General features: G+C 42.0%; 1 protein-coding gene across 3 annotated transcripts in view; it reads right to left on the bottom strand.

Moving 5' to 3' along the window:
* MCFD2 (multiple coagulation factor deficiency 2, ER cargo receptor complex subunit) overlaps nucleotides 1–18,311 on the bottom strand; it is a 153,024-nt gene that overhangs the window by 64,035 nt on the left and 70,678 nt on the right. For 2 of the 3 annotated variants that reach the window (XM_033938301.1, XM_033938302.1), the window contains one exon: nucleotides 9,698–9,999. The exons of the other annotated variant lie outside the window; for it this stretch is intronic. In XM_033938301.1, the coding sequence (XP_033794192.1) occupies nucleotides 9,971–9,999 (29 nt within the window). In that variant the 3' untranslated portion in view covers nucleotides 9,698–9,970. Of the gene's footprint in view, nucleotides 1–9,697; nucleotides 10,000–18,311 lie in introns of those variants that run through there. 3 annotated transcript variants of the gene reach the window in all.

Here is an 18,311-nt window from a genome sequence, read left to right as displayed (position 1 = left end):
GGGGGGTGCGGCGGCTTTATTCCGCTTCGGGAGAGGGGCGGAGCTGGGCTCGCACGCTCCTCTCCTGCAGGCTCTCGCTGCCTCGGCTCCCCGCTGGCAACAGTGCAGGGGCCGAGTGAAGAAGGCCGCTCTCCGGGGGGTGCAGCGGCTTTATTCCGCTTCGGGAGAGGGGCGGAGCTGGGCTCGCACGCTCCTCTCCTGCAGGCTCTCGCTGCCTCGGCTCCCCGCTGGCAACAGTCGTCAGTGTAACAGTTCTACATCCAGGTTGCTCAAACATGAGCCCAATGATGAAAGATAAATATTGAATAGTGTAGGTAAAAGTATAGAACCCTGAGGAACACCACATGGGTTATTCCAGATTGAAGAGAGGTGGGTCCTAAACCTAACTTGGTACAATCTGGACTCCAGAAAACCTTTGAACCAGGAGTAAACATTTCCGTGAAGGCCCAGAGTATCCAAACAAATTAATAAAGTAGGATGATCTACTAAATCAAAGGCGCTACTAAGATCGAATTGAAGCACTAGTGCGCTTTTGCCTTTACTTAGAAGGCTTATTAAATAATCCAATAATGCAGCTATCACCGTTTCAGTGCTAAAGTAGGATATAAATCCTGATTGTGAATCATGGAGTAGAGAGTGTTGCTCAAGATGTTTAGTCAATTGGATATGAACCAGACCTTCTATGATTTTAACAAAAAAGGGAATAGATGCTATTGGTCTGTAATTGGTAAGCAGAGAAATAGATACCTTAATATTTTTAATTATCGAGGTAATTATTATATTACCAGAATCTGAAGGATATTTTCCTATATCCAGGGAGTCGGTAATCCATTCAAATAACTTCAATTTAAAATTTGAGAGAGCAACAACCATCAAATCTGGAGGGCAGGAATCAAGCCAACAGTATGATTGAGCATATTTATGGAATAATTTAGAAAAATTGTGCCATTCTGGTTTATCAAAGTAAACCAACACAGGTCAGCATGAACCTCTACTTCATCATTAAGATTAAGGTTTAAGTCTACATTCAAGTGGCTAGATGAAATGAAGATCTCAAAGATAATACCTTGGAACTAAAAAAATTGGCTTAAGTCATCAGCGGATGGGAGAGGTAACTAAGAAGATTGCTTCTTTTGTGTTACATTGAATGTATTATTGACCAAAATAGTTTTTTAACATTACAAGTAATAGCACCAACTTTAGCTGAATAATAAGTTTTTCGCTTGTCCCTTAACATAAGTTTATAATTTGTAACTTCTAGTCTCCATTTTACTTTATATTTTATCCAATTTTCTTTAGGCATCTTACAGAACGCTTCATTTCCAAAAGTTCAATATCATACCACTTTTTAGCATCATCTGAACACCTTTTTATGGAGTGCTTAGGGGCAATTTCATCCAAGATGGTGTTACAATTGTTATTCCAATTAGATGGAAATTCAGAAATATTGTTTTCTAAGAATGAATGTTTTCTAAGAATGAATCTGCGCGTTTCCAAAATTTGATGGGGTCATGAGATTTTCTAACTAAAATTTTTTGTTTTGGTTGTGTCAAGATTGGTTTGATTGCATAGGCCAATCTAGAAGAAAGTATTATATGTAGTGGTCGGACCAAGAGGTCTGTGACCAACGTCCTCGTAATTCAATTTTAGGTGAGTATATTTCGTCATATATTGCAGCAAGGAGGCCAAGTTCCTGGAGGCGCTAGGGGACTGCTTCCTGGAACAAATGGTGGGAGAACCGACGAGAGGAAGCGCCACCTTGGACTTGGTCCTAAATGGCATCACAGGACCGACGAAAGAAGTAGAAGTCATGGTCCTGCTGAGGACGAACAATCACAACATGATCAACTTTAAGCTTGACATCGGGAAAGGGAAACATACCAAAACCTTAACCATGACCTTAAGCTTTAAGAAGGGAAGATACGATAGTATGAGAGCCATGGTGAAACAACGGCTCAAGAAAAAGATGGGTAAAGTTAAAACGGTAGATACATGGTCCCTACTGAAAAATACTATCACGGAAGCACAAAATCTCTACATTCCGTGAATTTCCAAAGAAAGGAAAACTAAAGGCAAAGGAGAACCGGCATGGCTTACTAGAGAGGTGAAGGAAGCCATAAAAGAAAAGAAGGACTCTTTAAAAAAATGGAAACGCATGAAAACAACTGAAGCTTGGAACTAACACAAAGATGATAGAAGATATGTCACAAGGTGGTGAAGGATGCCAAAAAGGACTATGAGGAGAAAATAGCGCAAGAGACCAAAAATTTCAAGCCCTTCTTTAGATACTGTGACCAGGCCGGTTCCCAGGTAGGTGGGAGACCGGGCTCGGACCACAGGTAGATTTATTATTGCGCCTTTTATATGGCTGGATTAATGAAAACCCGGAAGATGGATTTCCTAGGAACTGGAACCGGATTTATTAAAGTTTTCAAAAAAAAAAAAACATGTTGGGAACATATAGTACGTTCTTCTTTCACCCTCAAGCATAACCTGGGCTTCAGTCCTTGTGCCCTGCCTGGAATTTCCAGGTCCACAAAAGAAAGCACATTAACACCCCAAACCTCCCAACAAATAAAACAAAGGTTTGGCTTCCAGATCCTCCTACACAGAATGTGTCCTGGATTACTGAACGTAACAAAGCCCACCCTGGGCTAACTTTCAGAAGTCGCTTACCCCCTTCAAGTCCACCAGAGGTAAGGTAACTAAACAGTTCTGATAATCACTTCTCAATTGGCCAGGATTGGTCTGACCCTGCTTCAAACACGGTTAATGTCCAAGGCTTCCCTTAGCCTGGACTGGATTGTTGAGAGAATGGGATGGACCTCTCATATATTATTCTCCCCTAAGTCCATATCTTCCCCGGACTCACTCTCCCCAGGAATACTGTTCATCTCCCAGTCCATAGACCCATAGCCCTGGCTGGTTCTCCACCTGGTTCTTCAGCAATAAAGATTTTTCATTGACTTTTATAGTTTCTTCCAGTGTACTTTTTATCAAAATACCTAAATATTTTATACCCTCTTCCTTCCAGAGAAAAGGGAATGTATCAAATAATCCTTTTGTACAATATACATTTAGTGGAAGAACCTCTGATTTACTCCAGTTTATTTTGTAACCAGAGAATTTTCCAAATCTATCAATCAGATCCAGTAAATGTGGAATGGTGATTCCAGGATTCCTCAAATGAAGCAATATGTCATCCGCATAAGCAGAGACCTTATATTCCCGACCTGTATAAGGAATACCCTGAATCTCCTTTGCCTGCTGAATAGCCAATAACAAAGGTTCCAATACAATGTCAAAAAGCAAAGGAAATAACGGACACCCTTATCTAACTCCCCTTTTAAGACAAAAATGTTCAGAAAACTTATTATTAATGTATAATCTTGCACAAGGGGAACTATACAAGGTTTGAATCATTTGTATAAATCCAGAACCAATACCAAACCAGTCCATTGCCTGATACATGAAGGTCCATTCCACACAATCAAAGGCCTTCTCTGCATCCAAGGATACAGAGAAGGCCGGATCTTTCATAGTTTTTGTTAGATTTAGCATGTGAAAGGCCAGTCTGGTGTTATTTGATGAATGTCTCTGAGCAACAAAACCCGTTTGGTGCATACCAATAATATAAGGGAGAGCCTTGGCCAAGCACAAAGCAAGTCTGCAAGACTTCCCTCTCTCTCCACATCAAGGAAACTATGTTACATGTGAATGGGATGGATTATAATATCGAACAATCCTTAAAAATATTAGGAGTAACTTTGGATAAACATCTTACATTGGAGAAACATTCTCATTTAGTATTTAAGAAGAGTATCTCGGTGCTTTGGAAACTCCGCACCATAAAAAAGTACTTCGACGATACCTCCTTTCGTCTGTTAGTACAATCTTCCATTCCGAGTATTCTTGATTATTGCAACATCATATATCTGGGCGCCTTTAAGAAAATTATCAGGAAATTGAGGATGGTTCAGAATACGGCCGTCCTACTTATTTTAGGCCTGAAGAAATGGGAACATGTTACCCCCTTCTATCAAAAGCTACATTAGCTGCCATTGGAATCCAGAATTTTGTTTAAGTTCTCATTATTTGGTATGTTACCAGGTTATCTCAACCCTCACTTTACTTTGAGTTATAATAATAAGAGCTCTCGAAGAATACACTTGTTTGCTTTTCCCTCATTAAAACTATGTCATTATAAAAGGTTCTTTGAAAGAACCTTTTCAGGTGGCCAAACTGAATTCATGGCTTGCCAAAATTGTGCTAAATGCCCCTTCTTCTCTTGATTTTAGAAAGCAGGTAAAAACTCAATTATTTAACAGGCTGGGTTCTTAACATATTTTATCATTATAACTTTTTATTCTTTTTAAGATTGTTTCCCCCCTCTTTATATGGCATGTATGTACTTTTCCTATATTGTATGTATATAACTTGTTGAATCTCAATGATTTGCATTGTTTGTATTATGATTAATTGTTGTGAATCGCCTAAAACTTTTTGGGTATAGCGGTATATAAAATAAAATTATTATTATTATATCACTGACACATTAATAAGGTACTCACAGAAAAAGCTCAATCCAGATCTTGACCCTTACCCCTGCATGCACAGTTGAAACGGCGTGATCCCTGCCGCTGTGATTTGTGCTTCCGTGCAGTGTTCCATTTGTAGTGCATGCACGGCGGTGAAGCCTGTGGCGGTTTGATTTGCTGATGTCGCTTCCAGCCTAGGGCAGGGAGGGAGGCTTCAACTCATTGCTCTTGCTTGCTTCGGGCCGTCCTCACTGCTGGGTCCTTCATGCAAAAAGAAAGTAGGTGGGAACCAGCAGCGACGAAGGACCGAAGCAAGCAGGAGCAGCGAGTTGTGAATACTGTACTGCCAACGGCTGTGTGAGACCCAAGAGGGGAGGGGGGATGAGAAAGGAAGCAGGGAAGTGGGGGGGGGGGGGGAGGGAAAAGGAAGGGAAAAGGGCTACTGCAGGACAGGGAGAATGGAATGGGTGCTGCTGGACAGGGGGGAGGTAAAAGGAAGGGAGAAGGGCTACTGCAGGACAGGAGCAGAAAAGGGGTACTGCTGCACAGGGAAGGATGGGAGGGAAATGCTGCTGCTACACAGGGAAGTAGGGGGGGGGGGAGAGGGAAAGAGGGCCAGGGAGCAAACTTGCTATGCTTTGGGGGGAAGCGTGTGCTGGGAGGCAGGCAGCAATCTTGGTTTGCTCTGGGGGAGACAGAAGGGCGTCACGGAGAGAGACAGAAAGAAAGGCAGGCAGCGCATGAGAACAAAAGACAGACGCACACAGAAAGACAGCGGGCAGGGAGAGAGACAGAAAGCAAGAAAGTCAGACAGGGCGCCAGGGAGAGAGACAAACAGAAAGAATGACAGACAGACAGGGGTCAGACAGACAGCCAGTGGCCAAGGAGAGAGAGCCAAAGAAAAAAAAAGACAGACAGCCAGCGGCCAAGGAGAGAGAGCCAAAGAAAAAAAAGACAGACAGCCAGCGGCCAAGGAGAGAGAGCCAAAGAAAAAAAAGACAGACAGCCAGCGGCCAAGGAGAGAGAGACAAAGAAAAAAAGACAGACAGCTAGTGGCCAAGGAGGGAGAGACAAAGAAAAAAAGACAGACAGCTAGCGGCCAAGGAGAGAGAGACAAAGAAAAAAAGACAGACAGCTAGCAGCCAAGGAGAGAGAGATAAAGAAAAAAAGACAGACAGCTAGTGGCAAAGGAGAGAGAGACAAAGAAAAAAAAGACAGCCAGCCAGTGGCCAAGGAGAGAGAGACAAAGAAAAAAAAACCAGACAGTTAGCGGCCAAGGAGAGCGAGACAAAGAAAAAAAGACAGACAGACAGCTAACTAGCAGCCAAGGACAGAGAGAGAAAGAAAAAAAAGACAGACAGCTCACACAGTAAGTTTTTATTAAATTTTGTGATCTGTTAAGTCTACACATCTATTCTAGCACCCGTTAATCTAACGGGCTTAAACACTAGTATATATGTACAAATGTACAATGTCTACTGTCTTTCCCTATTACTAAAACTGATATCTGATACAAACCTTTTGTAAAAAAAAGAAAAAAAAATATGGAAGGTTCTACTTACAATTTGTACAATGTTATACCCATATGATCTTAATGTGACTAGAATTACGTATTTCTTGTGTCTTGATAACGCTTCGCATTAGAGCACTGTCCACCCAGCACCAAGACGTTCTCACATCCCCTGAGTGTGTTTCTCTAATCTACCCAGCACCAAGACGCTCTCACGTTCCCTTGGTAGATTTCACCTGAAAAATAAGTCTTTCTCCTCCCTTCACTCAGTGACCACTAGATGGTGCTATTGCATCAAATCCGGGTCACCACTGAATTAAAAGGCTGCTAACTTTATCTCACTGGGGATCCGTCATGAAGGAAAAACCCCCCAAAATAAAACCCACAAGATTACATTGTATATTCCAAAGCAAGTAACTTTTTATTCTAGTAATAAGTTTTATAGCAGCATTTAGCAAATCAGAAATAAATCAATTTGGACATATACAATTGAGAGAAAAAAAAAACCCCTCATACAAACAGTGCCAGTATATTTCTGTATGTATGAAGCTTCTCTAAAGAAACTCTGCCAAAGCATGGGGGTTTTATACAGACAGTGTCTTTGTTTTAGACCAGGGGTAGGTAATTCCGGTCCTCGAGAGCCGGAGCCAGGTCAGGTTTTCATGATATCCACAATGAACATGAGATGGATTTGTATGCACTGCCTCCTTGAGATGCAAATCTATCTCATGCATATTTATTGTGTATATCCTGAAAACATGACCTGGCTCCGGCTCTCGAGGACCGGATTTGCCTACCCCTGTCTTAGACCATTCCCCTGGCTATGAATATGTATCACCCTATTGGAGCAGATAAGCTACCTATCTAACCCTCTCCTAGTCCACACATCCATTCTTCCCTGGGGGGCCCTGGACAGGCATAGCTTCTGGAACTTTCTTCTTCTTGACGTTTCCATTCTTCACACGGGTACATCAGTATCATCAGTACATTAGTCTGTCATCACTTTATCAGTTCTTAGGTTCCCGGATGGAGTCCCGAATGGACTTGCATTTGCTTTCAACACTGTCAAATAGCTCATTGTCTTTCCAGCACTGGTTGGTGACCTTGAGAAACTTCACAGCAAGAAATCTACACACTCACATGCCACACATTAGCATCTCAGCATCTTAACTGAAATCAGTTTAACAAGCCCGTGACTTCAGCAACTCCAGCAAAATGCAGGAATAGGTCTCACAACCTGTAAAAGTCTCCCATAGGCTCCTGTCATCTATCTCAATGGCATTGCAGGTTGCACAAAAAGTGGCCTTCTTCGGCAGTACACAAAATAAACCATTACAATAATCCAAATGAGGTAACAAAAAACTTTGCCTAACTTGCTGGAAGTTTCCTGGAGAGAGCAAGCTACTATGTAATCTTACTACTTTTGTGGGACTCTAGGGGCTCCTTTTACTAAGCTGCATTAGCGTTTTTAGTGCACGCATTTTAGCACGCGCTAAACCTGCGCTACCCAGCTAGAACTAACACCAGCTCAATGCTGGCGTTAGCATCTAGCACGCGCTATTCCGCGCATTAATGCCCTAACGCGGCTTAGTAAAAGGAACCCAAGGTTCTATATAGACTTCTCCAGAAATCGGTCCAAACTGTTTTAAATCCAACTACATTTACTGCTTTTACCACTTGCTCTGACAGAGTTCCAGAGCTTAATATTTTTTTCACTCAATGTAGTTTCCTCCTATTTGATTTTAAAGTGTGCTACTATGTAACTTCCTAGTGTCTATTCTTTCAAAGAGTAAACAGAACAATAGATTTATGTTTAAAGCCTGAATGAAGTCATATGGGTATAGACCTCTCTCCCCTGAGAGCCCTAACCTCTTCAGCCTGCTTATTAGAGCTGTTCCAACTCCTTCATTTTGGTCATCCTCTTTCTAGTTCCACTATCTTGAGATATGGCAAAACAGATCTGCTTACAATTTTCAAGGTGTGGTATCATGGAGCGATGCAAAGACATTGTTTTGCTCTCCATTACTTTCCTAATTCCTAGACTTGTTTGCAGACACCCATTGTAGAGTACTTTTGCACATTTCATACTTCTCATTAACCCTGCACAATATTAATTTACTTACATTAGAAATTTATTTAACCAGGGCACTGAAACATTAAAGATGGACAGAAACAAGTGAATAAATCATCATTTTTATTGGAAAACAAATATACAACTTGGAATGGATTTGAAGCAAACTTCCATTAGCAGATTGAAAATAAATGGTTAAACAAAAGAGTAAGCCTAACAGAGGAAAAGTTTGAGAACAGGACAGCAGTACAAAAAAGGCGTACAAATACCTGAATAATGCCACCATTTTATTAATAGTGCAACTTAAGTTCCATAGTGATGGCTGTTCATAGTCCAGAGTTACAACTTCACACTAACAACCTGCTGACAGTTTCTAGAAATGCAACTCCGTTGAACAGGTATATCCACATGTTCCATTGCTGGTCACCTCCTAAACTGATGTGCAGTCGGGCTTAGATAAGATCCAAAATAAGCCACATGCAACATGTAGAAGGAGCCATATATGCTGGGAGGTGAGAGGCTGATGTGCACGGATGGGGAGAGGGACCTTGGGGTGATAGTGTCCGAAGATCTAAAGGTGAAAAAACAGTGCGACAAGGCGGTGGTTGCTGCCATAAGGATGCTAGGCTGTATAAAGAGAGGCATAACCAGGAGAACGAAGGTGTTGATGCCCCTGTACAGGTCATTGGTGAGACCCCACTTGGGAGTATTGTGGTGAGTTTTGGAGACCGTAACTGGCAAAGGACACAAAAAGGCATGAAGCGGTCCATAGGACGGTGACGAAAATGACAGGAGGTTTGGGCCAAAAGACGTATGACGAGAGACTGGAAACCCGGAATATGTGTACCTTAGAGGAAAGAAGGGACAGATATGATTCAGATGTTCAAATACGGTTGGTAGACTCAAGAGCAATGTAAGGAAATTCTTCTTTACGGAGAGGGTGGTGGATGCCTGGAATGCGCTCCCGAGAGAGATGGTGGAGATGAAAACGGTGACAGCGTTCAAAAAAGCATGGGATGAACACAGAGGATCTAGAATCAGAAAATAATAGTAAATATTGAAGAACTAAGGCCAGTACTGGGCAGACTTGCATGATCTGTATCTATATATGGTTTGGTTGAGGATGGGCCGGGGAGGGCTTCAATGGCTGGGAGAGTGTACATCAGTGGTCTCAAACTCGCGATCCGGGGGCCACATGCAGCCCGCCAGGTACTATTTTGAGGCCCTCGGTATGTTTATCATAATCACAAAAGTAAAATAAAACAGTTTCTTGATCATATGTCTCTTTAGCTATAAATGACAATATTATTATTAAGACTTAGCCAAAAGGAAAGATTTATAAACTACAAAGAGTTTTACCTCATGCAAAACTGTCATTTCTTTAATAAGACATTAACTATTTTTTTTCTGAGGCCCTCCAAGTACCTACAAATCTAAAATGTGGCCCTGCAAAGGGTTTGAGTTTGAGACCACTGGTGTAGATGAACTGGAGTAAGTTTTGATGGAGACTTCAGTAGTTGGAACCTAAGAATAGTACCAGGCAGAGCTTTGGATTCTTGCTCAGAAATAGTTAGAAGGAAAAAAAAAAAAAAACCCCAAGAAATTTTTAGATGGAATTAGGTTGGACAGACTGGATGGACCATTCAGGTCTTTTTATCTGCCGTCATCTACTATGTTACTATGCTTTATGTTTTCAAAAAGGAAGGGGGGAATACAAAAAGTAAACAGTGACAAGATAAAAAGAGAGAAACATGAACAGAATTCTAATTCCTAGACATGCATATTGTTGACAGGGTAAAAGAAAGGCAAATAAACAATTTTGTGCAAGAAATTTAAACACATTTTACATCTTCACTTTGCCTTCAACATCTGTACAAATTCTGCAAAACACAAATGTTATTGAAATAGTTACTATAAATGCAAATTCAGTTACTTTATATCATAATTTTCAAGTATTACCAGCAAGCAATGCCCCAGGAAAATAAGTGAAGTTCCATTCAGTCAGGTGTATAAACCAGTTGGTTACAGATTAAAGAGCCGAAAGTTCACAAAAATGTGGGCACCGCTGTCCGGTGAAGTAGCATTTGAGTTGCCCCAAGTCCGTCCTGGTAAGCCAGAATCATGAATACATGACTTGCCTTACTGCAGGGGTGTCCAATGTCGGTCCTCGAGGGCCGCAGTCCAGTCGGGTTTTCAGGATTTCCCCAATGAATATGCATGAGATCTATGTGCATGCACTGCTTTCAATGCATATTCATTAGGGAAATCCTGAAAACCCGACTGGACTGCGGCCCTCGAGGACCGACATTGGACACCCCTGCCTTACTGTATCATCTTTTTGACATATATGACTGTATGAGCCATCTTACAATTTTTAAGTGACACACTCTTAATGTTATTATGTCCTCTTATACTTGCGGGTTTCTCTTAGATCTGTACACACAGCTGATAAGCTTGTTAGTTGGGTTACGTTATTTTTATTTTTCTTTGTTCTGTTTTTGTTGATATGTCATGGACCACCTGTACAGTACTTACGATTTGGGAAGACTTTGTTATGTATATGAGGTCTGTGCTTATATTCCTATGACAAAATGCTAATAAAACTGAGCTTAAAAAAAAAAAGAGCCTGTATGTTACCTGAAAGCCTCAGACTAAAGCACAACACTAATGCCACAGAATGATTCCAAGAGTAAGCACAGCATTTAAGAATTCTAGTTGAGTACTTATTACTCCCTCCCCCTCAAGACCTTTCCTACTGATTATTTTTTTACATTAAAACAAAACGAGTACATATACTAACTGGTATATAAGGGAGCGGGGGGGGGGGGGGGTAAACTACAATTTGTTATATAAAAGAGAAAGATAACATGGAAGGAAAAGTAGGGATGGGGATTGGAAGAATGTAAAAGAGGAATTGCAATAGCGTTTTGGGGGAGTTACAGGTCCAAAAGCATCTTTACACAAAAAGCTTTTCAAGGAACTTTTTAAAACGTGTAGGGTTTTCTTCCTCGTTAAGATTATAATGGCATAGTGTTCAGAGGCGCGTTCAGAGAAAATATCTAGTTTTGGAGTTCCTATTATTTTCAGCGATGGAACTGTTAACAGTTTTTGATCCTTAGACCGAAGAGTTCGAGGGGTAGAATATGGAATGAGCTATTTATTTATGAATTGTGGTTCTTTTGTGGATTGTGTTTTAAATGTTCGAAGATTTTGAACGTGGTCCTATGTTCGATCGGGAGCCAGTGGGATTTTTCTAATAATGGGGTTATGTGGTCATATTTCTTGTCATCATAGATAAGCTTGATGGCGGTATTTTGCAATATTTGTAGACGTTTTTATTCTTTTTTGCGATGCCTATGAGTAAGGAATTGCAATAATCAAGTTTTGCTATGATTAGTGAATGAAGTAGTATATTTAATGATTTTGGTTCAAGGAATTTGGAAATTGACCAAATCATTCTTAGTCTGTAGAAGCCTGATTTTACAACATTGCTTATATGCTCATGATATGAAAGTTAGTTGTACATTATTTAGTGAAATGGGGATTTTTACGCTTAACCCATCCTTCCATGGCATGAGCATGACTTGTTTTCAGAATGTTCAAGCATAGCATGTTTGAGGTAAACCAGTGTTCGACTTGCTTGAGTTTATGGTTTATTTCGATTAATCTCTTTTTCATTTTGGGGATTTAGCAGGTGTATAAGTTGGATATCGTCAGCATAAGCAAAGGTTGTAAAGCCAATGGATTGACAAAGACCTAGGAGAGGTTTTAGGAAGATATTAAAGAGAAGTGGTGAGAGAATGGATCCTTGAGGTATTCCGTATTTCATAGCATAAGGTTTAGATGAGCTGCCATTAAAGATTACTTTGGATATACGCTCACTCAGAAAAGATCATAGCCAATTGGGGATATGTCCTGAAATACCGACTGATGCTAGTCTTTGTAGCAGTAGGTTATGATACGATGGTGTCGAAAGCAGCTGACAGTTTCAAAGAAATATGAACAATAGATTTGTGGTGGTTTAAGTGATATATAATGTTGGTAGTTAGACCTAATAAGGAATATTCTATGGAATGATGTTTTCTGAAGCTGGTTTGATTAGGATGCAGAGTATCGCTTGATTCGACGAAGCCTGAAATCTGGTCATATACAATCCTTTCTGTTAATTTTGCTAAGAATGGGATATTTGCAATGGGTCGATAGTTTGCTGTTTAGTGTGATTTACCTTTATGATCTTTAATTATTGGATAATAATAATAATTTTATTTTTATATACCGCCAAAGCCATGATAGTTCGAGGCGGTTTATAGACCGAAGGGGTTTTCCATTTTTTTGGTAGTATGCCCAATTTCAAACTATTTATAATTAATGCATGTAAAAAGGGACTGAAACATGAAAAGAATCATTTTAAGATGAAAGGGGGGAATGTTTTCAGAGCATGATCAGTTTAAATTAACCCTTTGAAACAGTCGTTTAATATCAGTTAATGATGACAATTTAAAGGCAGAAAATTCTGCAAGTGGCAGTAGGTTGTCCAGTGAAATACATGGGAGATCTGTGGTAGGAATGTGAGAAGTTCTCGGATGTCATCTGTTTTCTTGCAGAAATAGTCTGAAAGATCTTGAGCTGTTGGACAATCATTTGTGATGATGGCTTGACTATGAGTAGCTGGTGAAATTGATTTTAGAATAGAATAGAATATAGATGGAATTTTTTTGCTTTCAATATTTGTGATGAATAATAAATTTGGGGGGGGCAAGGTTAATTTTGGTTTTATAATAGGATGCTTGCTCTTTGTAATGTCTCAAAGTGATGAGAATTTTGTGTCTTCGCCATTTATGTTCAAAGAAGTGCAATTGTTTTTTATTAGATGACGTTTCTCTGAATACCAAAGATTTGTGGCTTTACGAGAGGAGATGTTTTTTGTTTTTAGAGGTACAGCTATCTCTAATAGCGATTGGATTAATGATTCCCAAGTGGCAAGCTGTTCATCTAAGTTTTGAGCCTCTAGATTAGTATTATTTGAATTAAATCTAGATGAGACGGGTGTTAACTCCTAAATTATTATAATCTCGATAAGCGATTGTACTTCGTCCCCAACCCAAAACTTTTTGTTTAGGTTGTACATTAAAGGTGATCCAAACAGTGGTCAGACCATGGGACTGAGGTATTGATAGGTTTTGAAAGTACTGCGTGGTATGATTTTGATGTACAAAACCATGTCAAGGGTATGATGGCCCACTGAGTGTGGTGAACCAGATACTAGGGGGATTAAGTTAAGATCATTAGTATGAATTAAAAATTCAGAGGTTGTAGGATTATTTGGCTCATCAAAATGGATATTAAAGTCGCCTAAAATAATTGGGTGGGCAGATGAGGAACAGAAATCAAAGACCCGAGATTGAAGTTGAGTGAGACTGGCTTGATTAATAGGCGGTGGAACATAGAGTAGTAGAATATCGAGTTTGGGGTTCGTGTTCAGCTTAATCAACCAATTAAAGAAGTTGTACCAGTATTGACTATATTTGGTCAATCACTCAGAGGGTAAAATTCAAGAAAGTTGTAAAATTAGCCACTGTGAAGCCTTTATTAAAGCATACATTGGATCCCTTGTTTGGGGAATTATAGATCTACTAGTTTTATAGCCCGTTACATTAACGGGTGCTAGAATATATGTGTGTGTGTCTGTCTTTATTTATTTCTTTCTCTCTCTCTCCTTAGCCGCTTTCTGTATTTCTGTCTTTCTTTCTTTTTCCTCGGCTGTCCACCACCACCCCTTGCCTGCTCCCCCTGTCCATTCTCCCTTCCTTTTACCTCCCCTGTGTCCACAACCACCCCTTCACTGCTCCCCTTATCCAGGAGCAGCCCTTCTCCCTTTGTTTTATCTCCCCCCTGTCCAGCAGCACCTCTTTCCTGCTCCCCCTGTTCAGCAGTAGGCCTCCCTTCCTTTTTCTTCTCCCCCTGTCCAGCAGCACCTCTTTCCTGCTCCCCCTGTCCAGCAGTAGGCCTCCCTTCCTTTTTCTGCTCCCCCTGTCCATCAGCACCTCTTTCCTGCTCCCTCTGTTGTGACAAACCCAGCACCAGCACTAGTTCGGTCCCTAATAGGATCGGGTGCAGAAGAGCTGATCAGATTGATTCTGGCGCTCAACTTGAGGCTGACCTCCCTTGCCCCTATGATCAGAGCAGTAGTGATCTGGAGCAGAGGCAGGCAGACTGGCAACAGCAGCCTCCGGGCTTTAGGGCAGTTAGAGAAGCCACAAGGAATATAGCTGCATTAGATAAACCCAGGCAGAGAAAAGCTGCTTTAGAGCCAAAGCCCATCCCCCGCTACAGGCTGAAGGGGATTGGCTCTGAGCTGTTTAAAAGCAGGCTGAGACAAGCAGCAGGGAGAGGAGGAGGAGCGAGTGACCAGGGTGAGTCACTCTCACAGCCCAAGGCAGGTGAGGAGCTGTGGAGCAGAGCAGGAGAGACAACCGTGCCAGATTGGCCCATGCAGGATTTGGAAGAAATCCTCCCCACTTCAAACTTCCAGATTCCAGATGGTGTGGAAAGCATGGAGGTACAAGTAGCTGGCCCTATGCTAGAGAGCCAGACAGAATGTATGGAAACTGAATGAAGGGAGTGAGTAACTGGGAAAAATTTGTGTTTTTTTTTCCCTTTTGCCTATGTTTTTCCTGCTGTGCAAACCAAGCCTGAAGAATGTGTTATATGTTTGGGCTTTATGAGTATTTTTGAGATTAAGAATAATACTTACCTGAATCCTAAACTATTGGATTGGTTTAGAGTCAAGTTTGGGAACAAGAAGCTCAAGATAGAACCTTTAAGTTGGTGTTTTGAACTTTGGAAAATCCTGCCGTGGCTCCCGTTCCTGAGGAGCTAATTAGCTTATCTCTCTCAGCTGTGTGTTTTGCCTGCACGAGGGAGCTGAGGGAAAAGCTGAACTGTTGCAAGAGTGTGCTGTAGCTATATTGCCTAAAGAGTTTGGTTTAATTTGGATTTACAGCAAAGGTTTATTTCAAACTTTATTTGGCTGCTGAAATCTGCTGTTACATGCCTTTGATATTAATGCTGAGAGAAAGTTTGAATTATGAGTGAGCACCAGTGTAAAGCAATCCTGAGTCAGAGCACATGACCTCAGGAATAATCAACTACAGGAGATTGCTGTTTTGTGATATCTTTATTTTACAATTGACTTTATTTTTGAATGAAATGCAAAAGTGATTTTTGTTTTATGCTGCATCTTTTTGACCTCTGGGTCAGAATAAACATCATATTCTTTCTTAAGAACTTGGTTTGACTGGTGATATTTTGAAACCCTTTGCTTGCCTTGTCTCTCCCAAGCCTAGGCAGTTGCCTAGTGCTACCTTGAAAAGTCCTGAAGGTACCCCTGGTTAGAGGGGACACGCCAGAATCCTTGTGTTTGTCACACGACAGCCCAACGCTGCGGAGGGTTTGTGACACTGTCCAGCAGTAGGCCTCCCTTCCTTTTTCTGTCCCCCCTGTCCATCAGCACCTCTTCCCTTGTCCAGCAGCACCCCTTACCTCGTTTTGCGTCTGCCTTCCGCCACAGCCGCCTCAAGCTGCCATGGACTGCAGGCACCGACAGCTGCCATGGCCTGCAGGCACCGACAGCCGCCGCATGCGCCTGAAGCCGACAGCCGCCTCGGTAACGTTTCCGCCATCCCTGCCACCGCCGCTGCTTGAGAGTCCCGCAGGACCGAAGGCGGTCAGCGTGTCTGGAACTCGGGAGGAGGAGTCCTGGTGTCGCGCATGCGTACTCCTGCCGACCACTGACCTACAGATCAGGGATCAGGGAATACGTGGTAAGAGTGCACATGCGCGCTTAGCATTTTATTATTATAGATTTCTGTAACGTCAGCTGTTATGAAAGGACCACAGGCTGCAAGGTCAACCTGAATCCACCAGTATCACCAGGCTGAGATGCGTCACTATCTGGCGGATGACCCGATCAACCAGAGGGCATGGAGGGAACACATATAACTTGTGAACCAGCTAGGGCTGCAGCAAAGCATCCAGCCCTAGACTTCCACGCTGAGTTCAACTGAAAAAAAGCGCCTGGCCTCATAGTTCTCTGCTGAAGCCATCAAGCCCAGCTGAGGCTGACTCCAGCGCTGAACAATAAGACTGAATGCTTTCTGCGAGAGGAACCATTCTCCCATGTCCAGAATCTGTTGGCTGAGGAAATCTACATAAACCTTGTCAACGCCAGCCACGTGAGCTGCTGAGAGCGACAGAAGATGAGCTCCCACCCAACAAACAGCATGCAATCTTCTTGGCTTAAAGGAAGCGCTTCTCGTGCCCCCTGATGATTTATGTATGCCACCACCGTGGCGTCTGAGAAGACTCGAACCTACTAGAATGGGCTGGAGAGCAACGCCAGATGAATTGCCCCAAGTTCCAGATCTACCACATGAGATTGTTGGATCTCTTGGATCCACAGCCGTCAACATAGCCTCATTTTACAGGTGGTAACATCCTCCATTTTCAATTGTGGATACTGTCCAGAATTAAACCTATGTTACCTATATGATGATTTTAGAACTGATTCAGGGCTTGTGATTGTAAGGGAAGATTAGGTTCTTACCTCTATATCTTTCTAGTAGAAGGGTACAGTAATCTTGACAAGTGGGCTTCTTCCCTTCACACACAAAGATTGCAGAAGGCATCTACATTTTTCAACTATGTCTCCTTGTGTCATTGGGTAGTGCCTCAGCTCAGTTCGTATCTAACGAAGGCATGGGGAACTGACAATTCAAGGCTTTTCTGCTCTGCAACAAGAATTAGACCAGTAGACAGCATAAACAAGGTGTAACCAAACAAATGCCTCTTGTAAGAAGATTTCTGGAAAGATTTAGATGGCTGAGTCTCAAGACTTAGACACCACTAAAGTAGACCAGCTCTGCTCATATCAAGTCAGTCTTTGCGTCACATCAACTGTCTCCAAACAAATCTTCTCCTAGACAAGGAAACTTGGCTAAGTGATCTTGAAAGCTGATGTCAAAGGTCAGAAGACCCAAAGCCATGTGAAATGCCTCATGGCAACAGGCATCACTGATGCTCTAGATCAGGGGTGTCCAACCTGCGGCCCCGTGAAATATTTTGTGCGGCCCCGGTCGAGAGCGATGCAGTGTTTTCCTCTGCTGCCCCCGGGTGTTTACCGTCTTGCCGGCTCCCTCCTCTGTCTTTCTGCAGTGTTTGCGCGTTTGTGCTGCCTCAGAAACATTTTTTTCGGCCAATGCGGCCCAGGGAAGCCAAATGGTTGGACAACCCTGCTCTAGATGTTGCATCAAATGCTGATCTAGCCATGAATTTTCTAGTCTTAAGGAGGCTATGAGTAGTTTCTTGAAACTGTGGAAGACAATCTGGTGGAATATATTGCTCAAAATCAGCCAGCCAGTCTGAGTTGTTTAAGATAAAAGGACAAAGAAATTATAGCTTAGAACTCTGCTAGTTAACAGAGTTCTGGTAAAGACAGCACCCAAACTTATCCATGATGCAATCTTCATGACTTGGTGGTGCACTAGCATAGACTTGTGTGCTGGAGGACTTTTAAGAGTAGATTCAACCAGTAAACACTGGTGTTGCAATTGTGGCTTATCAAAGCCCAGGCACAACTGTATTCTGTACAAAGTCAATTTTTCTAGGAACTATGGGAAGTATGAGAAGAGCTCCCAATTCTTAAAGGCAATCTGAGGAGCTCTTTAGGAGGTTCATCAAAATCCAAGGCCTCAGGCAGCTCTCTTCTCAATTCAGTGTCTGCCTCTAATTTAAACAGGCAACACTTTCTCCATCTACCTGATAAACTTGGTGGTGATGTGCCTGGGTGGTGGAGGAGATGATCTGATGGGATGCCATATGACCCTGGAGTAGACAACATGGGTTCAAGATCAGTATGAAAAGATCTGAATAGAAATCTCCAACTTCAGGAGATTCTATATAAGATGGGGAGATGGATGCTTGTTGGTTTGGGGGAGTATGAAAAACGGTGAGAACGCAGAGAAGAACTCCTGCGATGGTCAGTACCAGTCAGTTGAAGAGTGTGTAGATTTTGACTTGTGTTGAGGTGAATGGGAACCGGTACCGTAAGATGTCAAGGCTGTCACATTTACTAGAGGAGTGAGGATTGGTACTGTGGGACCTTGATGCTCTGCAAGGTGTGGTAGCTCAAGGC

This window comes from Geotrypetes seraphini, chromosome 3 (assembly GCF_902459505.1).
Source record: "Geotrypetes seraphini chromosome 3, aGeoSer1.1, whole genome shotgun sequence".
NCBI lineage: Eukaryota > Metazoa > Chordata > Amphibia > Gymnophiona > Dermophiidae > Geotrypetes > Geotrypetes seraphini.
Note: the sequence above shows the minus strand (reverse complement) of the source record. Positions and strands in the feature narration are given on the sequence as shown.